Source organism: Rattus rattus, chromosome 10, assembly GCF_011064425.1.
Source record: "Rattus rattus isolate New Zealand chromosome 10, Rrattus_CSIRO_v1, whole genome shotgun sequence".
Classification (NCBI taxonomy): domain Eukaryota; kingdom Metazoa; phylum Chordata; class Mammalia; order Rodentia; family Muridae; genus Rattus; species Rattus rattus.
The window spans coordinates 30,861,647-30,886,164 of record NC_046163.1 but is presented as its reverse complement, the minus strand read 5'-3'; the positions used below and the strand labels follow the sequence as shown (position 1 = coordinate 30,886,164).

At 41.0% G+C, this 24,518-nt stretch overlaps 1 protein-coding gene across 4 annotated transcripts in view; it reads right to left on the bottom strand.

The window, feature by feature from the left end:
• Trmt1l (tRNA methyltransferase 1 like) overlaps nucleotides 1–24,518 on the bottom strand; it is a 31,561-nt gene that overhangs the window by 2,313 nt on the left and 4,730 nt on the right. Inside the window, exons 2-13 of one of the 4 annotated variants that reach the window (XM_032914865.1) lie at nucleotides 24,171–24,281; nucleotides 22,076–22,189; nucleotides 18,391–18,455; nucleotides 15,566–15,695; nucleotides 14,659–14,782; nucleotides 14,247–14,326; nucleotides 9,382–9,625; nucleotides 8,595–8,807; nucleotides 6,401–6,591; nucleotides 3,839–3,917; nucleotides 1,497–1,663; nucleotides 598–660 (exon numbers count right to left, since the gene is read on the bottom strand). In XM_032914865.1, coding sequence (XP_032770756.1) covers nucleotides 598–660; nucleotides 1,497–1,663; nucleotides 3,839–3,917; nucleotides 6,401–6,591; nucleotides 8,595–8,807; nucleotides 9,382–9,625; nucleotides 14,247–14,326; nucleotides 14,659–14,782; nucleotides 15,566–15,695; nucleotides 18,391–18,455; nucleotides 22,076–22,189; nucleotides 24,171–24,281 — 1,581 coding nt within the window. Of the gene's footprint in view, nucleotides 1–597; nucleotides 661–1,496; nucleotides 1,664–3,838; nucleotides 3,918–6,400; nucleotides 6,592–8,594; nucleotides 8,808–9,381; nucleotides 9,654–14,246; nucleotides 14,327–14,658; nucleotides 14,783–15,565; nucleotides 15,696–18,390; nucleotides 18,456–22,075; nucleotides 22,190–24,170; nucleotides 24,282–24,518 lie in introns of those variants that run through there. The other 3 variants (XM_032914866.1, XM_032914867.1, XM_032914864.1) reach the window with 3 other exon arrangements.

The following is a 24,518-nucleotide window of genomic DNA, read 5'->3' as shown; positions in this document are numbered from 1 at the left end:
AGCACCAACACAGTGAGGCAGAACAGGGCTCCCAGAGGGGGTACAGAGGCCAGCACAGCGGTGCTGCTAGGTCAGGCCTCTACTTCTCAGGGCACTGTTACCGTTTTCAGAGATTTGCTTTCTACTAAATTAGCTAAGTGTGCTAAATGCATATGCCTCGTGATTTTTATTAAAAAAAGGTATGTAAATACATACATATATATATATATAAATAATTTTAAAAATAAAATCATATATATTTGTTGTTTTTTGAGACAGTGTAGCCTTGTAGCCTTGTGTAGCCTTGGCTGTCTTGGAACTCACTCTGTAGACCAGGTTGGCCTCAAACTCAAGAAATCTGCTTGCTTTTGCCACCTGAGTACTGGGATTAAAGGCGTGTGCAACCACTGCCCAGCTAAACCAGCTAACCCATACTTCTAACAAGAATTCTAAGTTTCCACTGCAGAGGAACAGTTAAAGGAAGCAACTACTACTGCAATATTGTAATTACAAGCTTTAATGCTATGTATATTGTTTTTAAACCTGTATTTAAGATACATTTAGACTGTACTGATACCTAATTGCATATCATGATTACATATTATAATATATACATACCCTGTGCACTGTAAATATCTATTGTGGTATCATCGGTGGTTTTAACAAATACACCATTTTCTTCTAAAATAAAAAAAAGGGGGGGAACATATTTATAGATGACATTAACAATTTAATGTTTAAATAAAACTAGACTCCCGTTTACATTTTTGAATATACAAGAGTGATATTTTTAACTTCCTGGGCCACTGGGATAGCACAGCAGGTAAAGGCTTTGTGATCTGAGTTCAATTCCCAGAACCCACGTAAAGCTGTCCTCTGACTTTCACATACACACACACACACACACACACACATACACACACACACACACACACACTGTTTTAGACTGAGTGTGGTGGCACACACCTTTAATTTCAGCACATGGACGATATAGGCAGGTAGATCTCTGAGATCCAGGCCAGCTAAGCAAAGAGCCCGCATTCAAACAAAGACAAAAAACGATATACTTGATGTGTGTAAGAGCAAGCTCTTTTCATTATGAAAAGACTAGTCTGCCCCTACTCCTTCTATCAATAGCCAGGCACGCTGATACTGCCCTATCTAAGGAGTAAAAACCGGCTTCACTGAGTGATATGCAAATTGATTTTCTGCACTTCAATGGGTATTACCAAAATATCTGGCTACACCACTCCTACAATTAGCTACAATTTTTCTTTATAGATGAGTAGAAAGTTTACAGAGGAATGACAGGCGTTGCAGTGTGTGCCCAGCACTTTGGAAATAAAGGTAGGAAGATCAGGAGTTCAAGGCCAGCCTGGGCTATATGTGATCTTGCCTCCAGGGGAAAAAAAAAAAACAACCAAACAAACTATGATTAGACTCACTAAGGATTACGTGAAGCAGATTATTATATTATCTTCATTATAACACCAAGGATAAATAATCTAACAAGCTACCTTGCTTGTTGGTATTTGAAGGTGCATGGACTGAACACTGGCTTTGGGGAGTACACTCTGATTCAAAGATCAATGTCTTTATTAGGGGCTGAATGTCATCCAAACCATGATGAATAGATTCAAATAGCATTCTCTTGAGGAATCCAGTATTGAAAAGGGAACTTGACCTGGAAAAGAAATGTTTATTTTCTTACAAAAATATTTTCTATAATTACACAACAAAAACATATAACAAATTATGGGATAGACTAATATTGAAATTCAGGAATTTTTTAGCTTTATTTATTTACTAATTTCTCACCCCTTTTAAAAATTATTTTAGCTCTGTAAGTTAAGATTAGTGAAAACATTTAATTCACATAAAATCAACAAGAATTTATTGTCCCTCATAAGTTGCAGAGTACTATGAAAAACAGAGTGGGTATCTGGAGAACACAGTCAAACAGGAAGGACAGCCCTGATTGTAGAAAGGCTGTAAAACTCTATAAGTGTAAGCAGAACCCAATGCAAAGCCCGAGCTTTCAGTCTGTATTCCAGCCAGTAACGGTTCCTCTGCATCTGGGGCTCTGTGAGGACTGCAGTGTACAACGGTCCAGGACGCCGCCGCATCTTTAAACCTAACACTGAGGAGCAGACAGGTGGATCTGTGTGAGTTCAAGGTCAGCCTGTTCTACACAGGGAGTTTCAGACTAGTTGAGGCTACATACTGAGGCTGTTTCAAAAGGATCAAGGCTAAATGCTTCCACTTAACTTGAGCAGCATATGCAGAGTTGACAAAATGAATTCCAGGACAGAAAAGCCTGGACTCCAAGCCTGGCTGGCTCCATCTACTAGCTACGCAGTCACCTCGGGGATTAAGGACTGGGGTTTGAGCCTAGAGCTTTATGTACGTAAGTAAGACAAGTACTGTAGCACTTGATCCGTCTCTTCAGCCATTTTTTTCTACCTCCTCCCTTTATCTGATAGCTTCTCCAACAGTTTTACCAAGTTGCCCAGGCTGGCCTTGAACTGGCTAAAACCCCACTGTGTAGCAGGCCTGGACCTTCTGATCTCTTGCTCGGGAGTGGTTGGAGTCATGGCCTGTAACACCAGGCCCCACCTCTCCTTTACAGAAAGACAACTCACAAACTTGTCAGAGGAATGAGACAGCCTACGTATCGTGCCTCGCACAATGTTTCTTCACTGAGCAGTAAACAATAAAGTAGTATACATAAAGATTAAATAGTGAGAATAAATGAAAGGACTATGAAAGGACATTTAGAGATTATTTTTGCTGAAACACTAAGCAGAGACTTGAAACGGGATGTATAACCTGAGCTGAGGTGGGGAGAGAGGGAAGGATTCTGCATCAGAGTAAGGACACGGACAATGGTTCTGAGTGAAAAGTCAGGGGTTCCAGCCAAGACTCTGGCCTGGAAGTAAGGAAAATGGAATTCTGGTTCTGGCTGCCTAGTGAGAATCGTTATCATCACCATCGTTATTATTCTGGTCAGTCTTAGCAAGCACTTAAAATATCATGCCATAATTTCCTCGCTCATAAAGTGAGGAAGCTGGCGGCCCAGATTGTCCATCCTTCTGGAGGCAGCAAGCTGTCAGTCAGTTTGGGTTCTGTAACCAGGGAGTAGAACGGCTGTGTGGGAGATGATAAAGCTAAGAAAGTACTAGAAGGTATCGAGGGCTCCACACTCTTCACATGTCTGTGAGGGACAAATACCATCCTGGTGCCTCACGGCAAGCGAGGAGAGGATCCCAGAAGGCTCCGGGGCCCACGAGCCTGGCAGGTGCAGTGGTACAAGGGGCCAGTTCCACCAAGGCAGACAAAACACAGCAAGTTTGAGGCCAGGGGCCAGGGCCGAGCTACTTACTGTATGAGACCCTCCCTTAAAATAAAAGGTTTATTGTATTTTGAATGAGGTAAGGTATGAGTGAGTGAGTGAGTGTGTGTGTGTGTGTGTTAATGACACAGGAGTACAGGTGCCTACAGAGGCCAGAATGGGGTGCTGGGTCCCCTGGAGCTGGAGTTACAGACAGCTGTGAGCCACCTGACATGGGTCCAGGGAAACAACATCCATCTTCTACACAAGCAGCGAGGGCCATGCTGGGACATCTCTTCCTCTGAGGCACCTTCTTTCAAAGACAAATCCAATAGCCTCTTTCTTACTCTTCAGAAACAAGCTATTTAGTTTGCAGAACCAGCTTACCTTTCATCCTACTACCTCTCAGACTATTAGAGAGAAATCTGAAAAGACTCAGGTTCTCAGAAGGGGAGTCATAATTATTTGCTCAGAGTTCCGAAGTTGACAACCAGTAAGTCAAACTGAACGCTGTATTTAGGTACATACCACAGAGGCCCGAGTTCTATTGCTGTCTTGCCAGGCATGCTCCCATGACAATTACAGGGCAGCTGTTTATATGGGTTTTCTGTAAAAACAAAAGATGTATTTATGTGTATATATACAGGATACATGACAAATGTGTTATAACTTATATTAATGACTATATACTGAGGACCTAACATGTACCAGGCACTGTGCAAAGAACTTTATATGTAGTTGAAAACTTAATCCTTAAGACTCTTTGAAGGTAGGTACTGCTAAAAACCTCAATCACAAAGGAGTGGGATGTCCAGTTCTGGGTAGAAATGTTTGCAGTGTTGAGCAATGGGGAGGGAATTAACTGAAAATGGGATATGTTGACAAAAGCAGGAAGATTTTTGCTCAGAAGCTAGCTCAGGCTGCTGGACTCCCTTACAGACATAGCGAGAGCTAAGGCATCAGCTGGAGAGATGACACTGATGGAGGGAGCAGTTGGAGGGTCCCAAAGATCCCTTCTTGCAGCAAGAATGACCTTTACCAGGATGAAGAAGAAGGGAGGAAAGAGACCTAACAGCTTATCTTAAAAAGGCGACTAGTGAGTAATACCACTGTCTTATTTATTACAAAGGAACGTCTTTAATGTGTACCATGATTTAACTCATAAATCAGAATTCAGATCATGAATAGCTAACAGAATATTTTTGTTGAACAGTTTTTGATTTAAGATAGTGGATATGATCATTAAAAATAGCAATTACAGCAGGGCAGTGTGGCCACAGCTTTAATCCCAGCACTAGGAAGGCAGGGGCAGTGGATCTCTGAGTTTGAGGCCACCTGGTCTGTAGGGAGTTCCAGAACAGCCAGGGCTACACAGAAAAGTCCTGTTACAAACAAACAAACAACAATAACAACAATGCAAGTCCAGTTCCATGACCACCATCACTCTGCCCCTTTTCAAAACAGGATTGGTAGTAATTAGTAATGTTCAACTTCCCACAAAGATGGGGAATACACAGAGAAACCCTGTCTCAAAGACCAAACCAAAGCAACAAGATGGGAACCTCTTACTAGGCATGGTAATGCATGTCTTTAGGCCAGCCTGGTCTACACAGTGAGTTCAAGGCCAGCAGAGCTACATAATGTAGTGAGACCCTGTCTTGAAAAAAATCAAAAAGACCCCTTCAAATAAATTCCTCTAACTCCAGGTTATTCCTAGATAACTGACTTTTTTGGAATAGTTTGATAAGATCAATCAGTTCTAGTCTATCTGATATTATCTTGTTACTCAATAGGGTAAGAGAAATTCTGTTGGTGAGCTGCCTGGCTGGCTTTGATCCCTAGCATAATAAACTGTTAGGGCTGGGGTGTGGGTCAGCTGGTAGAAGGCTCACGGAGTTGGCACAAAAGCTTACGTTTCATCTGAAGCACCTCGGAAACCAGGCAGGTTTACATCTAAGCATCTGGAAGGGAGAGGCATCGCAGTCAGAAGTTCAAGGCTAAGGCCAGTGAGATGGATCAGTGAGATGGCCAGCTTGGTGACAAGCCAGATGACAACTGTTGGATCTCTTTGGACCCACACAGCTTGTAGAAAAAACTGACTCCCATAGGTTGAACTCTGATCGCCTCATGCATGCCATGGCAAACCACATATATAGATACACGATAAGTAAATAAAAACAAACAAAAGCTAAAAAAAAGTTCAAGGTCATGACTGGCTGAGACATATAAGACACTATCAAAAAATAACAGCTAAAATGCTTCAATCGGTGTGGTAGAGGTTATGAATACCCTTCCATAGAAAAACCAGGAAACCAGAAACAGTGTCAAGTAGGGAGGGCTTAGTATAAGACGGAGAGTACATCGTCTATTGGTGGACAAGAGCTGGCCTAGTCAATAAAACCTGCCCACCCGGGAAGTACCTAGGGACAGGGATGTCTTCACAAACAGAAGGCAGAACATAGGGAACTTTACCATGAGCAAAATCCAATCAACCGACCAAGTCCCCGCCCTCCACCCCAGGAAAGAACCCACAACCAAACTAAAAATAAATAAGCCAAGTGGACTGAGGGAAGAAACCAAACCAAACCAAATAAACAAACACCTTGCAATTTATACAGCAAAGGATAAATAACTTTGATTTGTAAAGAGTTCTTAACAAATTCACATCCAGCGGCTGAAGAGAAACCTCGACAGTTCCGAGCACCGGCTGCTCTTCCAGGGAACTTGGGTTTGATCTCAGCACTCACACAAGCTCACAACTGTCTCTAAGAGTTGCAGCTATGTCCGAAGGCCTGGCATACAGCAGGGACTCAATGAATGCTTAGCCAGAAACATGAAAATACTTTTTTATAAAATTAATAATTTATAATAGTATAGTTACATAGGTAACCTGACTGATGTTCCTGAGATTAGTTGATAGTGGAAAAACTATGTTATCTCTAAATGTCTCAGTAAGTGGCGGGGCAAGAGCAGTCCAGGTCTCCAGCAGCGCTTTGAGAGCACGGTACTGCACGTACAACTGGGATGTGACGCAGGCCTGTCCGCGGGGTGCTGATATGCAGTGTGCAGGCCAGAGGAGCCGCAGCTCACCTTCCACCATGTTACCGTCCTTCTGAAATATCCTCTCCTCACACCACTGGCAGTGGATCAGGTACTGGATTTTCTTGGCCGTCTCGTCTGCTGAAGTGGGCCCTCTTAAGACCCTCACAACTACCAACACGAAGTGCTCCAGAGCCACGGCAAACAGCACTTCCACACCTTTGTTGCACCGTGCTGCAGCTCTGTGAAAAAAAACAAGACGAGGAAAAAAAATTTTTTTGATTGCGAGTGGAAACATAGGAGACAGAATCAGGTATTGGCAGTTTCTCCACGTTCATTTGTGTGTGAATTTTTAATATAAATGCAAGGTGTAAAGCATTGATGCAAGCAAAATGTTTCAGTGAACACATTTCAACAGTTCAACTTTATAACAATTATAAATTTTATAAAATTATTAAATTAAAATTAAAACTTTCTTTTTTTTTTTTTTTTTGGTTCTTTTTTTCGGAGCTGGGGACCGAACCCAGGGCCTTGCGCTTCCTAGGTAAGCGCTCTACCACTGAGCTAAATCCCCAGCCCCAAATTAAAACTTTCTAGACAATACTAGCATTTGGATTTTTTTTTTAAAAATAAGTAAATTTCTTATTGACTGCAACTAAATGGTGTTTATAACATTTTATCTTATAGTAGAGTCCATCCATTTACTATACTTTTCTAACGGAGTTGTCCTACATGCAAGTATGTTTTTAATGTTGTCTTGCTGTTCCTGTAAGTTTGCTATTAAAATACATTAAACTACAAAAAACAAAACAAAACTCAAGCTATCCCGACGGCTCTTCTCCCTTTGTGCAGAGCACTGTGCTGACTGGGCTAACGCGGAGGCAAACTATGGGTGGACTGGGGCTTTCAACACGACTTTTCTGTAATCATGATTACAATTTAATCTATCTTTTCCTAGAAAAGCTTCTTCCAAACCATTTATATTTATGACCGTACTGACCATATGCAAAATTATATGCTAGCTGCCGACTATTTACTGAAACATAGTCAAAGCCCCTTCCTCTAGTCGTTTTACAGATTCTTTGGATTAAGTTCTGTAAGATACATCATTTCCAAATTTGTTCTTAAGGATATATTGCAAGAATCATGTGCGGACTCTGTATTAGGGCTTTGCTCCCTGACCATTCACTGGAGACTATGCAGACTAATGCCCTATTACTATGCTGAGGGGAGGATTTCCACCTAAGTGCCACAGAACTTGTGTTTGCATTAGCAAGTGAACTGTCTGACCATCTATTACTGATACTCTCAGTGTCAAATTGCATTAACTTATTTTTGTAGGTGCGGAAAGATGGTTTAGCAGTTAAGAGTACTTGCTGCTGTTGCAGAAAACTGGGGTTCATTTCCCAGCACCCACATGGTGGCTTACAACTGCCTGTAACTCTAGTTCCAGAGGATCTGGTGCCCTCTTCTGACTGTGGCAGGATCCTGCATGCATGTGGTGAGACAGCCCCCCCCCCATCTCTCTCTCTCTCACACACACACACACACACAAACACACACGAGTCTTTTCTAGTAGCATAAAGTTCTGTACGCAGTAGATAAGTCTTCCTCCATTTCAACATCTCCGAAATCCTAGGGGAACAGAAAGACCCTCCTGCCTTACAGGGTTAATTTCAGAGTCAAGTAAGAAGCCATCATTTTACTCAGACTATTTGACGGTGAAACGATAGCTTGTAAGTCTAAAAAGAATTTTTGTTTCTCCTTTTTATGTTGCTACCTTCTTGCCTACTCTTGTAACTACTAAATTAAGACAGGTCTAAAATTAATTTTCACTTTTATTGTTTCTTTTTCATGTTTCAGATATAAACATTTAAATAAAGATTTGACAAAACACAAGAATATAGGCCATTAAAATGGCTCAGTGGTGAGGGTGGCTGCTGGCAAGCCTCATGACTAAGTTTGATCTCCAGAACCTACATGATGGTAGGTAGATGAGAGAACCAACTACTTCAAGTTATCCCCTGACCTCCACACATGCACCTATACGAATACACACAAAGTAAATGAATATATGATTAAAAAACCATAAAATTAAAACCACTAAGTCAAATTAAAATTATGTTAGGGATATAGGATTAAAAATTTCATGTGTATTTTGAAAAATAAGCACTCATTCGCAGTATTAGCACTCAAAATCACGAGTCACAGTAAACACAGTAGGTCACCACTGGCAGTCTGGTACCTTGCCACTGCAGCTACGACAATTCTGGCCGCTAGCTCCTTGTAATACTCTGTTCGGACAATGTTACATCCGTAGTGACGCCGGGCAACATGCTGTGCCTTGGCATACAAGGAGCTGATGTCTGTGGAAGTCACTGACACTATGCCAAGGTTCCTTACGTTTCTGAACGCAGAGTCGAGGTAGTTCACCGATGTTCCAAAGGGGTCCAGGTGTCTACAACAGGAAGAGATGCACATCTAAGACCACATCAGTGAGCTGAATTAGAACCGTATCACTTCTCATGATAATATTTCATGGACTCAGGGTTTGCAAGGCAGGTGTGAATCCCAGCTCTCAAGAGGTGGAGGCAGGAGAATTTCCAACTTGAAGACAGCCTGGGCTAATAGGAACTGACTGCTTAGAAAATTGAGAGAAAAAAGGTACTTTGCAAATCTATTTTAAATACTTAATTAGGTCTTAAAAGTAAATATTAAATAGTCTATGACATGTCAAACACACAGAAGTGAATCAGCCTAAGAGGAAGAGTCCATTCCTAGAAAGTCTGAAGTTTTTATTGGATTTCTCAGGCCTATATTAAAATAAACCACCACACGCTTCTTTAGTTTCCCTTTTCTTTCTTTCTTTTTTTTTTTTTTTCCGGAGCTGGGGACCGAACCCAGGGCCTTGTGCTTGCTAGGCAAGCGCTCTACCACTGAGCTAAATCCCCAACCCCTTCCTTCTTTAGTTTTAAAGCATCCACCTCCAGCAGATCTGTTCTGTGGGTGTCTGACCAATGCTCTTCACTTACATAAAATCAAAAGATCTCAGGTGCATCAGAACATTGGCGTCCATCCTGGTCACCTGGATGTCCCCCGGAGTGCTGCCGTCTTCAAGACCATCACCCTCTTCCTTCTCCTCGCTGTCTACCACCACTTTCAATTTGTTTAAGTGGCAGTTTTTCTGAATCAAAGTCACAGAGTTTTCATTCAAGTCATTAATTGTAACTTTGACTGCATTTCCAAGGTGCTTTGCCCACTGTAATCCCATTATTCCTTGGGAGAAACAGGGAAGAAGATGAATCTTTAAATTAAAGAAATTTAAATTATAATTAATCACTGAAAAGGTAGATGTTTTATAAGCAACACACACAGCCACTCACACACACTGCCATCCCCCGCCACACACTTCCTTGTACAGTATGCTACGAGTGTGCTAACAGTCCAAAGTCTTGCTGCTCAAGTTTACCCTCAAACACCAGAGACAAAAACAAAGACAATGTTTCTTGAACAAGGATCTTGTTGGATAGCCCAGGCTGGCCGCCGCTGCTGCCTCCTCTTTTTTTTGGAGGAAGATTATAGTCCTGGCTATCCTGGTACTAATGGCCTTGAACTCACAGAGATCCACCTGCCTCTGCCTCCCAAGTGTTGGGATCAAGGCATTTGCCACCACTCCCAGCTGGCCATGAAGTCTTAATTCTCTTGTCTCTGTCTCCTGTGTGCAGGAATTATAGGCAGGCACTATGCTTAGCTCCCATAAATATGGGACAGAACTTCCAGGCTAATGGGACTGCTCAGGAGGCGGAAGTGTTCCTGGAGCAGCTGGGCCCAGAACACAAGGTGGAAGGAGAGAACAAACTCTCGGGAGTCCTGCGCCCCTCCCACAGCTGTGCACTCCCACAGTAACATGCACAGTAATAAAGTGAGGTAGAGAAGAAGTGACCTCCCGACCCACATCTGCCAGCAGCATCCACGAGCACCACTGGGAAGTAAGGGGAATGCCTCTGTATGTGCAGTAAGAGTCAGGCTGCAGTGGCACATTCAGGACATTCAGGAAGGTCATGAGAACATTTACTAACTGGAGATGGTGACGTCAGCCCCACTGACAGGGGTTTCTAACACCATCAGAATTATTGACATGCTCTTCACAGGAAACCTCACAACTGAAAATGAAATCTTAGCTACTGCGTGATGGACTTTGTGTAATTTCTTTCACTCTCCTAATAAACCTGTGGGACAAGTACTAAGAATGTCATTTTAGGGAAACAAACATGCAAAGTGACTGTCACATAACTGCTAACAATTTTCAAGGTAAATTAAAAAGAAAAGTGTCCTGGCGACTGTGCTGTCTGATAGCCACTTTAATGACGCTGGTCCAGGATGTCTGATTTCCAGATGATAGCTGAAAAGCCAAAACAGAAATGCTGCCAGATACAGCGGCTTATAAAAGTGTTTAATAAACCTCTTGCGGAATCAACTTTAGTTGCATATTTTAAAAGAATGTGTACAGAAAAACATGGCAGTAAGTTTGAGGAAAGGATCATATTATGAAAGTGACACTAAACTGTGGTGGAGCTCTCTGGACTTAAGGTAATCAAGATGCATGCTCTCTCTCCACTGAGAAGTAACATCGCCATAAATAACTCAGAGAAATGGCTGTTAGGCAATGCTAAGTATGACACAGTGGATAATGACTGGAAACACAGAGGCCATTGCAATACACTTGCCATGAAGCCGGTCGATGTAGAATGGGAAAGGCTGTGAGTTAAAGAAGTCAGGCTGGGCATGGTGGGATATGATTTTAACCCTAGCACTTGGGAGGGAAGAAAGCAGATGTCTGTGAGTTCAAGACTAGCCTGGTATACAAAGAGTTAGTTCTACGTCAGCCAGAGCAATACAGTGACACACTGTTCCAAAACAGAACAAATCACACACACAAACCCAGGTTACAATAAACCTAATTTGATATGGAATAAAGTGGTGGAAGGAATGAATAAAAAACAGTAAAATGCTTGTGTACAAGCATTAGGATGTGCGTTTTGGTCTTTAATATCCATAAGTATTTATAATCCAAACTCTGGGGAGGTGGAGATAGGATTCCAAGTTCAGTGAGAGACCCGGACTATAAGGTAAGGTAGAGAGTGGTTGAGAAGGACACCCAGTGTCGGCTTCTGGCCTCCCCACACGTGCATGCACATGTACACATGCATATGTACACCACATACACACACACAAAAGAATTCAAAGTGCACATTTAAATGGCTCAGCTTAAAAAGATTGCCTCATTACTGCTGCCATTTTAAGTGGATACATTACTAAAGATGATAACGACGGTTACGTTACTAATAAAACAATGAAGATGGAGCCTAACACTTCTATAGCATTTCCTGTGTAAGAGGTGCTGCTGTGATGACTTCTAACTGTATCGAGGTTGAAATCTCCAATACTGCAGATACTATTCTCTGCACCCTTACTTTTATACATGAAAAAGTCAAACACAATTTCCTAGGGTCATAAACTAGGATGTGATGAAGCCAGGACTTGAACTCAGGGACTCCAGCCCCAAAGTCCATGCTCTAACTACATCAGCAGCATCTTACAAATGCTTTCTCTCTCGGTATACACGTCCCAAGGGGGTAATTCCATTAGTCTCTATGCAGACATGGGATGAGCACAAATGGCCTTCCAGAAAATTTGTTTCTATTTCCTTTTCTCTATTGTTAAAAGTCTTTTGAGAAAAATGATTTTAATTTCAGTGAAGACTAGCAATGGGCACGATGGCTAGAACCCTAGCACCATGAGACGTAGCAAGAGGATCGGGAGCTCAAGGGCAGCTTGGGCTACATAGACAATTCTAGGCCAGCCTGAGCTACAGAGGGAGACTGGGTCCTAGAAAGCCAAAACAACATACACTGCTGAAGGCCAGGCAATGGTGTCTAAACACGGAGAGGCTGAGGAGCTGGTTCAGCAGGGAAAAAGCACTTGTCCTGAAAGCCACACTACTTGAGCTTGATTCCCAGAAACCATGGCGGAATGAGGGGTCCAACTCTTCAAAGTTGTCTTCAGAATATACATACATACACACATACATACATTCTCTCTCTCATAATAATCAGAAATAAGTGAAAAATACAAAAAAAGAGTTATCAGTTATCACCTGATTATAGTGAACAAATATTCTTCACGAAAAATGTTCTGGCTAGGTATGATGGTGCACATCTTTAATCCCAGCACTTACGGAGCAGAGGCAGATGGATCTCTGTGAGTTCAAGGCTAGCTTGGGCTTTCATCCTGTTTAAAAAACACAAAACATTTTTTCCCTTCCTATCAGACATGGTAAGCATATGCCTGTTATCCCAGTACTTGGATAGTAGAGGTAAGAGAATCAGGAGTTGAAGGTCATACCCAGTCGTATAGCCAGTTCAAGGCCAGCCTGAGCCACATGAGAATCAGAACAATTTGAAAAATACAGGCTATAGGAGTATGTTACAGAGGCCATGGCGAGACAATCAATAAAAATCCAGATGGCCAGAAACTACATGTCAAAAAACTGATTATGTCAATGAATAATTCTCATGTATACATGCGTATACAAAATGACAGGAGACCATATTAAGAAGAGACTTAGCTGGGCATGGTGGTGCATGCCTTTGAGTCCCAGCAGAGGCAGGTGGAATTCAGAATCTCTGTGAGCTTGGGCCAGCCTTGGATACATAGTGAGTTCCAGGTCAGCCAAGTGTACACAGTAAAACTCTGTCTCAAAAGAACACAACAAAAAAGAAGAGACTTGGATTTGGAACAATGAAAATACATACACTTTGGATTGTGATCTGAATTTTTAAAACTGTTTAAATATCTGAATAATTGTTGATATCAATGAATTAGTCTCTACTTTTGAGGTATAACAATGTTACTATAGCTTTACTTTAAAAACAATCCTGGGCTGGAGAGATGGCTCAGCCGTTAAGAGCCCCGACTGCTCTTCTAGAGGTCCTGAGTTCAATTCCCAGCAACCACATGGTGGCTCACAGCCATTTGTAGTGAGATCTGATGCCCTCTTCTGGTGTGTCTGAAGACAGCGACAGCGTATTCATAGAAGTTTAAAAAAACTCCTTATAGCAGAGTATGGAGAAAGAGCTGTAATCTCAGCATGTGGGGGGAATCAAGAGTTCAAGGAGTTGAAAGCCACACATCGATACTTTGCCTCAGTGGGGAAAAGTCTTATTTTTTAAGCAATCCAATTTAATTATTTATATAAAATACTATGTCCAGCGTTTGTTTTAAACTAATTTGACTAAAGAGACTAATGTATGAAATCTGATGAAATCTGAACTGAAGTGACACATAGGAAGAATTCATTCATTATACTCTTTACTTTTGTAGAGAATCTTTTTGAAAAATTTCATTAAAAAAAAATCAGGAAATCTTACCTTGGATCTTAATTTTTCTTTTCCTGGATTTTTTTTTTTTTGGTTAGGAACTCACTCTGTAGCTCCAGCCATTCTGGAATTTTCTGTGTAGGCCAGGCTGGCCTTAGACTCACAGAGATCTGCCTGCCTCTGTCTTCTGAGTGCTGGGATGATTAAAGACATGTGCCACCATGTATGGCTCACGACGTGATATCCTTATATTTTGTTATATTTCTTTTAAGTTTTCTACAAAAAGACATTATAAAGGGACTGGAAAAATGGCCTATAAGTTAAGAGCACTGGCTGCTTTCCCAGAGGACCAGGGCTAAATTCGAGCACCCACACTGTGGCTCACAGCCATCTCTAACTCCAGTTCCAGGGGATCTGGTGCCCTCTTCTGGCCTCTGATGGTACTGCATTTGATACACAGACATCCATCTGGTCAAAATTTGGGGAAAAAAAAAAAAAACTAATTTTTTTTTACTTACCAGTGGCTCCAAAGGCATCTAAACACTCCAACGGTTTTCGTTCCTCAGCCAAAGCAGCCAGCGTACAGAATATGATCTGACTAGAAAGAAGGGAGTAAATTATCTGTCGGATTTTGAACATACTTATCTACTTAGTATACATTCCCAAATCAACAGTTTTGTTAAACTATGAATCTAACTGAATTCTAGTTAACAAGCATTCATATATTTAATAAAACTTATCCGCCAATCTGTCCGGGTTTAATTACATGAAGTTGGGCTTATTTTAGTCTGACTGAAAAACTGGGTTGGTACAAAAAAGAAACATTTTGAGAAAACGTTAAACCAGATTATTTTAATCTTAATGTATGTGAACACGGAAGTTACGAGAGGTACATCTGAAAACTCTATTATGATTTTCAATCTACCTTACCGATTTAGTTTCATTTTGGGATTAAAATATGAGTCTGTTTTCTGAGGAATAGAGTAGTTAGGAAAAACTTGTATATCTGTGTCTGTCTCCTTCAGAACTTCATTAGATGATTTGGCAGTAGAAGCTAAAATGGAAGAAAAAGATTATTACAAGGTAACTGAAAAAAAGCTAAATACCCAACACAACACTCTTTAAAAAGAAACCTTATTATTTTGTGATAAAGCAAATAGTTTCATAGCTATACCAAACCAAACCAAAACCATAGGACAAATTTATTCACTTTCTGTGGAAAGAGTTGTGTAGTTCGTATGTATTTGGTAAGTGCAAGGAAGTTTATTCACTGAAATTCTGACTGTGCACCATATCACTATATCAGTATTATAATCCCCAATACCACCAGATAGCACAGGATCCTAAGATATTTTTATGATTTATTAAGTTTAAGTATACATTATGCTATCACAGGTTGGCCGTGGAGTGTCTTATAATATTATAGAAATTGAGGATTTATATGCTTGCTTTCTGTTAGCTGGCTGAATAATAATATCAGTGTTTTCTGAACATATAGAGCGTCAGAATGGCCGTGGGAGTCAATTTCCCTGCCAGCTTGTGGATCCAGCGATGGAACTTGGCTCTCAGGCGTGCACAGAAGGACCTCTACACATTACCAACCTCATGAACCCCATTTTCTCATAATAGTATATATTACAATCCTTTAGCCACAAACTCAAATGGAATACTGATGTAAAAACATATGCACATATACCTTAAATATGAAAGAAATAAGACATGTATAATTCAGAAAAATAATTATATCCTTGACTTGTTTATCTGTCTAAAAAGAATAACTAGGCCATGTTGTTTAAAGACCTAATTATTAATATGTTAATGAGATCACTTAACTTACCAGAAATGTACCTGGATTTAGTTTCTCCTTTGTTCACATGGCGTTTAACATGCCCTAGCATGTCAGTCCTTCTGGTGATTGTAGCTGAACAAATGATGCAGTGATAATGGGCTCCCAATTTACTGGATATCTATCAAATAGAGCATTTGATTTAGACAGGCTACTAAGGGAAACTTAACAAACGCAAGTTTCACGCTGCAGTATGTTACTGAGTGGACGTAACAGTGTAAAAGCTGACGGTAATTCCCTGGCTATCTTTGAAAGGAGGACTTCGCTAGCGAGACTTCTATACGCTTTGTTACGCAGGCCACAAATCAGCTTATCTAGTTCTTCCCTTCCTTCTGTTCAGTAAATGGCTGTACTGTGATTTTACACTTACTGATGGGATGAAGTTAACAGTCCTGCTACTGCTGAGCTAAGCTGGTGTTCTTAGAAAATAAGTCCTGATCTGAAGGATTTGTAGACTTCTTGGTATAAATATTCTACCAAACCCAATTTCAAGATATGACCATGACAAATTTAAGTTACCAAATCTGTGACTGTGGAAACAGATGGACACTCTCATGCCCGGTCTAGTATCCCGTTTGAATATAAGGTACACGATGAGAACTCTGTTTTCAGGAATGTGGGCTGTGGGCAAGACGGTGCAGGTAAGACATTTGCCCTGCAAGCCTCGTTACTTGAGTTTGGTCTTTGGAATCCGTGGTGGAGGGAGAGAATTGACTCCCGAAAGTTGTCCTTCAGCCTAGACCGGTGCACTGTGGAAGAGCACGCTCTCTCACTCTGAATGTGTGTGCACACACATACACAAGCACTTAAAAGAGTTCCTAGCTTCCTATTTCTTATAGCTGGACATAAGACTATTCCACCCCAGTGGTCTTTAGTGCTGGCACCTCCTACTTTGTGACACACAGCAAGTACAGATAATCAAAACACTCCACTGTTTCTTAAAATAAATGGCGGTTGTATTCAAAACACCTGGATGGTCTCTGTTGTGCTTTCACGTCATGCATGCTGGGCAAGTGCTAAGCTTTGGGGTCACACGTACAGCTCAAGGATACGTTCTGTCTCCCATTTGATTATTAGAAAGAGAGAGAAAGGACGAAAGAAAGATTCAAAAGAGAAATTAACAATGAGGATCCGATAGGAAACTGGCTCTGAGGGTAGAAAGCTCGCTGTGCAAGCATGCAGACCTGAGCTTGGATCCCTAGCACCTGAAAAGCCAGTATGTTGTTGTGCTACTCTAATCCTAGTACAGGGAGGTACAGACGGGCAGATCCTTAGTGATCAATGGCCGTCAGCCAGCCTGGCTGAATCATGTAGGTCCAGGTTCAGTCAAAGACTCTGTCTCAACAAATAAGGTGAGGTATAACAGAAGCAGACACCAATGTCAAACTCTGACCTCTACATATACATGCACACGGAGAAACACACACAAACATACTATCTACATACAGAATTTAACAAACTGCTTTCTGGATAGCATCACTAAAACAGTTTCACAGATTGCATTCCCTGTTGGTCAAACTGATCTTTTTTTTTGTTGTTTTTTTTTAAAAAGATTAATTAACTATATGTGAGTACACTATCATTCTCTTCAGACACACCTGAAGAGGGCATTGGACCCCATTACAGATGGTTGTGAGCCACCATGTGGTTGCTGGGAATTGAACTCAGGACCTCTGCAAGAGCAGTCAGTGCTCTTAACCACTGAGCCATCTCTCCAGCCCCAGTCGGTGCTCTTAACCACTGAGCCATCTCTCCAGGCCGGCCAAACAGATCTTAATAATAAAGATATGTACTTCATCCCGGCCTATAGAGTAAGTTCAACGCTGCATATTGAGACACCACCTCAAAAATCAAGAGTCAAACAAAAAACCTCAGGCTCTTGACTGGTTAAAGTTAAATTAGAACAGAGGGAAAGAGAATATGAAACTGAAAAATGAAGGTAGCTCTCAGATATCAGAAGGGCCTTCATCAAAATTGATTACTAAAGCAAAAAATTATCTATTTAAAAATTTCATCTTAATTAATGGATAATTTTCATTTTGAGCATAATAATAATTTGTGGAACTGAAATAAAGAACTATAAAATGAGAGCTGGAGAGGTGGCTTAGCAGGTAAAAGCAGTGGCTGCAGCACCCAGGTTTGGTTCCTATCACCTACATGGTAGCCTATAGCCAAACCTGTGTTACTTCAGTTCCAGGGGAGCTGATGCCCTCTTCAGACCTCAATGGGTACTGGGCATGGAAGCGGGACAGACACACAGGCAGGCAAAGAACCAACACACATAAAATAGAGTGGAAAAAAAGAGAGAAGATCAACAGTATTTTCTCTGTGCACTGAGCTAAGTATTTGAAAGGAAACGGGGTTACCGGTGTAGAGCAGATGGTAGAGTACTTGATGAACAGGCACAAGTCCGTGTTCAACTCCCAATACTGTATAAATGGAAATCATGGCACATGCCTATCATTTCAGCCCTTGGTAAGGGCGGGAGGGTCAGGAGTTCAAGGTCACCCTCAGCTACATAGTGAATATGAAGTTCTGTGTATTCTACACAAGAGTAGAAACCATATTGCTAAACATGTACATTTTAATATTAAACCAATAGATTCTTGGTCTTTGGCAAAGTACAGTTTTTTTTTTTTTTTTTTGGTTCTTTTTTTTTCGGAGCTGGGGACTGAACCCAGGGCCTTGCGCTTCCTAGGCAAGCGTTCTACCACTGAGCTAAATCCCCAACCCCTCAAAGTACAGTTTTAAAGCAAATAAAAGTTGTGCTTTTTAAAGTCAACTAAATTTGAAGATAAGGATCTAGGGTCTGTTACCTGATCTCCAACAATTGTTGGCTTCACTGGCCGGCATGCTAAGTGACAGATGCACATCCTGGAGCCTGGAACGGGAATGGCCAGATGGTTACCATTACTCATCACACAGCCTACTGATGGTTACCATTACTTAGGACACAGCCTACTGATGGCTACTATTACTTAGGATACAGCCTACTGATGGTTACCATTACTTAGGACACAGCCTACTGATGGTTACCATTACTCATCACACAGCCTACTGATGGTTACCATTACTTAGGACATAGCCTACTGATGGTTACCATTACTCATCACACAGCCTACTGATGGTTACCATTACTCATCACACAGCCTACTGATGGTTACCATTACTCATCACACAGCCTACTGATGGTTACCATTACTCATCACACAGCCTACTGATGGTTACTATTACTCATCACATAGCCTACTGGCACTGAGTGCTGCAGGTTAACTTCTACTTCTCTAGCAATAATTAGGGTCACCGGGTGTGTTGGCACATCCCTTTAATGCCAGCATTCAGAAAGCAGAGGCAGGTAGGTGCACTTTTGTGAGTTCAAGGCCAGCCTGATCTACATAGTGAGTTCCAGGTCAGCCAGGGCTGTATAATGAAATCCTGTCTCAAAAAGAAAAAAAGAATAATTAGGATTATTATTCTATTTGTAACATTATAATTACTTGAAGAACATTTGTCTTATAAATGAGACAGATATATCAGTATAAACAGATAGGAGACCCGTGTTCAAATTGTAGCTTTGAAGAGATGGCTTGTTCTTTAAGCCATTTAACTTCTTCTTTTTTTTTTTTTTTTCCTGGAGCTGGGGACCGAACCCAGGGCCTTGTGCTTCCTAGGCAAGCGCTCTACCACTGAGCTAAATCCCCAACCCCATGCCATTTAACTTCTTGAAGCTCAATTTCTTTGCTTCATGCTTTTTCACTAACCATAGCAAATAACCTTGCTTTTTTCCCACCTTTAAAATTTTTTTACTTTATTTTTGAATTTATTATTTTTAGTTTTGGGTGTTGATTATTTGGATTGGATGGTGGCTATGTTCTTTTTTTTTCTCTGACAACTTTAATTTTTTATGGTTTCAAGGATCTCTTATGGGAAGGAATCTCAAGTTACAGTATTAGTTCCTATCTTACTCTTGATGCTAAGACCTCTAATTCTAAATGCTTGTTAAGGAATTTTAATTGATTATTGGTTATCTTAAAATTCATTTCTCAAAATACTGGGTATTGTGTAGCCTGTAAACCCCGCACTTGGGAGGCAGAGGCAAGAGAATGATGTCATTCTTAGCTATGGAACTAGTTAAAGTCAGTCTGTGCTCCCATATTATTTTTCTTCAGTTTTCTTTCTCCCTTCCCCTCCTCTCCCTCCCCCCCCTCCTCCTCTCTTCTTGTTGGGTATTCTAAGAGATAAATTCTAGAGCTATCTACATGATAAGGAACTACTCTAGCCCTGAGCTATATCTCACGCCCTATACGTTTTCCTAAGTCAAATCTCTTTACTTTTCTTATGCTTACAAAATGAGCTCTAGTCTCCCCGACTCAAAAGCCTGTACCTTATCTCCCCTTTACTCTGACGCTTTACACCATTTCTCCCACTGTGTATTGCTCCGGCTGGCTTTTTTCTACTGATACATATACTCAAGGTTATCTTGTTAAATCTCATGGCTTTAAACACTGCCTATATTCTAACATCTCCAAAATGTGTGTCTCTAGCGCCAACCGCTCCCTTAAGTTTCACATTCATAGGCTTACAGGATATTGGATGTCTTCACGCTGATGCATCACGGCTTATGCCTAAAGCTGGTCCTGGCCTACTTCCCGTATTTTTGACTGTAGTTGCCACTGGCTCAATAAGGGGCAACTCCATTTCTCTAGTTACTCCAGTCCCAAACCCAAGCATTTGCGGCTTTCCTCACATTACTCATTTCCTTCTGCATTATCTCCCTTTAAACTATTGCCAGTTGCTTTAGTACCTGCTAACTATGACAGAAACTACCATATCTCATCTCCACCCACTCCTGCTGGTCCCCTGGCCTCCGCCCAACCAGACCGGCTTCTACTTTCAAATCTCTTTGAAAAAAGACTTATGATCTGGTGAGTTTCACTATTATTTATAGGAGGGTAGGTGAGGGTTGGTTTCAGAAGCATAGGCACCTTACTAGTAGCTGAACTACTAAAGAAAATGTCTTTTCCATCCCAGGTAATCATTAACTCAGTGAGAGGATGTTGACTGGTCCACACAGTCAACAACTTCTACCTCACCTAACTATATACGAGTGTGTATGGATACACATGTCTAAGAGAGAGAGAGAGAGAGAGAGAGAGAGAGAGAGAGAGAGAGAGAGTGTGTGTGTGTGTGTGTGTGTATGTATGTACAGATTTCCATACATATTTAGGTATTAGATTAGGTATTCAGAGGTTTTTCTTGAGGGGAGGACTTCCAGTTTTACACAAATGGAATATTAAAAAAATCTGCCCCACAGAGTGCCACTTCCATTAGTGGCTGTGCGGGCCAGTGTATGTCAACCTGAAGTCATTTTGGAAGAGGGAACCACAAATGAGAAACGCTCTCACTGGATTGCCCTATCATTATAGGTGGTGCCTGGGTGCTGTAAGAAGGCGGACTGAACCAGCTATCAGGAGCAAAGCACCCTCCGTGGCCTCTGCCTCGGGCTACTCTCGAGCTTCTGCCCTGACTTCCCTGGATGATGGACTACAGTCGTAAGATGAAGAACCCTGTCATCTCCCAGGTGCTTCGGTCATGCTGTTTTATCACAGCGTAGCACCTTACTAAGACTGCAGTTTACTGTGGAAATAAAAGCTTCAGTGTTTGCTACAATAAGGAGAATGTATTCTTTTAAGAGGCCACATGATATATATGTATATGTATATGTATATGTATATATGTATATCTGAATACACATGATACGTATGTATGTATACATATATATGGCATATACATATGCATATCATACACACACACATCCCACAGTACAGTCAATATTCCTTTTAACTCTGAGTTTTTGTCACCAAGAACACGGTGAATGAATACCTCACACATCTATCACCGTCTCTACTCTTGTCTATTGGTAATTTTATTGCTAAGACACTTACAAGAAATAAATGTGTGTATTTAAAACATAAAAGACGAAGCGTTATCTTTTCCCACAGAAACTGTGATACCTTGCTGCCTCTCAACGTGAATTACATCATTTTTGTCATCATAGCAGTGAATTTTTAATAATTTCCATTTATCTATAGTAAAGGCTGTAATTCTGAATATTTGTCTTATATTCTATCAACATGCTGAAATTTCCAACTATTGACTTTTTTCTAATATTAATATCCAATTTTTAAATTTTCTTGCTTTTCTACAATTACTTTGTCTTTAAAATTATAGGTGAAACAGTAGCTGTCCTACAAGATTACTAAAGCATTGTTAAAAAAGCAACAGGGACTCCCAGGTCAGAGTGCCCAATATATCACAGTCACAGATGTCTAATAAATGCCTACTGAACTAAATGTCACGTTTACTGCCTACACGGCTGTAGGACATTAAATCACCATAATATAAGGTGAAAATACTCGACTATGCTTACAATAACATTCCAAAGCTAGTAACAAATGTTCACTTCACGTACATGACTCTTGGTAAGCAGAAAACACCAACCTTCAAATTCGACTGAGATTTTCCAGTGTAGATTCTGAAGGTGTCGACGAAGCTTATGACTGCTGTAAGCTCTGAACTTTTCCTTAGGACACAGCGGGCAAGTTTGAATGTTTTCTTAAAAGGAAGAAAAGCACAGACCATCAGCTGTTAATGCCTGCATCAGCCACACAGTAAAAGGGAGCCTCCCCATACACTCATCACCCCTTCCTTAGATAAGGCTTTTTTTTTTTTTTTTTTTGATTCTTTTTTTCCGGAGCTGGGGACCGAACCCAGGGCCTTGCGCTTCCTAGGCAAGCGCTCTACCACTGAGCTAAATCCCCAACCCCTAGATAAGGCTTTTTAACTGTAAGAAGAAAATACTTGTTTCTGATCCTGGATGTCCTTCATGAGAACTGTAGCATTTAAACAATGGCTATTTTTAGCTTTGAAACTCTGCGATCTGTGGCTAGCAGATGACAGCTGTTTCTAGTAGGAACCAAGAAGTTCAGAAAGCGAGATTCTCTTCAGCTAAACTTTTGCTAGAGAGACCACTACTCAGCACCTTAGAGTGGAAAACCAGCAATATGGCACTTCTAGAAGGGCAGGGGCCAGGGAGAGGTGCCCAAGTGTCTACTGTGCTATTTCCCTACTACTCTGGCAGGGACAACAGCAGCCGAAAGACTGGGTAAGAAAAACAGAAGACAAAATGTAATACATTGCTATTCTGAGACCAGGAACCTGGTGAAACCACCACACCCTGAATTTCTGAATTACTTCCTTCATGTTTTCCTTACTTATGAAGTATCTCTGAAGGAAAAAAAACCGATATGGGTCATCAAAATAGAGCATTAACTCAGCAATATAGTATACTTTAAATAATAATTCTGATAATGTGTTCAAGAGTTAAAATCTCAGGCTAGCATGATGGCCCAGTAGTAAAGACATCTACTTGCTGCCAAGTGTGATAACCTGTGTCCAATGCCCGGGACCCACACACTGCTTGCTGCCCTGCCCCCGCCAATAAGCAGGTAAACAAATAAAAATTAAAGCCTCAAATTTAAGCTTAAAGCTACAAAATATACAAATAACAAATCAATAATGATATTGTTATTCAATAAATAAATCTTTCACATATAGAATACAAGTATAATTAATTTTTGTATAGACATTGCCAATTTTAAACAAACATGAAAACTAAGTGTTTAGATTAGTAGAGCGGGGCAGGAGATGGCTCAGTGGGTAAAGGCACTCACTAAGGTAAAGCCTTAGTTTGAAACTCACATGGAAGGAAAGGACTGTCTTTGACATGCATGTCAAAGGGGGAGGAGGGAAAGAGGGAGACAAAGAGGGGGAGGGGGAGAGAGAGAGAGAGAGAGAGAAGAGGGGGACAAAGTGGGGAAGGGTGAGGGAGAAGGGGGAAAATGAATAGCAGAGGCAGGACAGTGGAGTATACCAATTATGCTGCCGCCCTTTTATGCTGGGGATTTTAACTGCTATGTTACTTATTTTTATTCTAAGTGTGCATGTTTTGCCTGCACGGATGTGTGTGCACTGCCTGGTGCCTACAGTGGCTAGAGGAGAGTGTTGAATCACCTGGCACTGGAGTAATGGCTGTGACCCATCATATGGGTGCTAGGAATTGAACCTCGGTCCTCTGGAAAAGCAGCCAGTGCTCAAAACCACTGAGCCACCTCTCCAGTCCCAGCTATGTTATTTAAAACACTGTTTTAGGATATCCAAAATTTGTGCTAATTCAATTACCACCTTATAGCAACAGAGTCCTTAACTATGAAACTGTTAACTATGAAAATGATTATTTTACTACTGTTCTACTTCAGATTTATTCTTAACAAACTGTTTTCATAAGCTGAAAAATGATGACCTGTTAGAAGTTAAAGGAATGTCTCAAAATAAAAATAAAAAACGGAACAATGACAATTAAAAAGATATGGCACTTTAGCTAAAGAAATCAAAGGGGCAAAATAGCAATTCAGTGTGTATGTGAGTGTGTATGTGTGCACACACATGCATCTTGGTGTCTGTGCATGTATCTGTGTGTGTGCACGTGCCCTGTGCCTGTGTGTGCCTGTATGTGTGTCCCCAAACACAGAAATACCTGTACCCAGATTATCTGAGTTCAATGAACTGGCAGAGTCAACATCTCCTTCAGTCCCAAAAGCTAACTTCTCCAGATCAGCAAGCCGCCTTTGAATTGAGATGTGTCTCTCTGAAAAGAAAAAAAAATTTAAGAGTCAGAAAACTGTTTTAGCAATTTCCCCCATTCCACTTTTAGTTACTCACACCATGCTGAAGCTTATGCTTTTCTTTCCTATAGTCTACTACCTCACGGGGACTGCTACAGTTTAGATTAGAAAATGGCAAGTGTACTTTAGAATGCAACAAGTTACAGAGAAAAACTCTACTGTGTACTTTTGAGCTTTCAAATTTTATCTAGTCAAGGTAA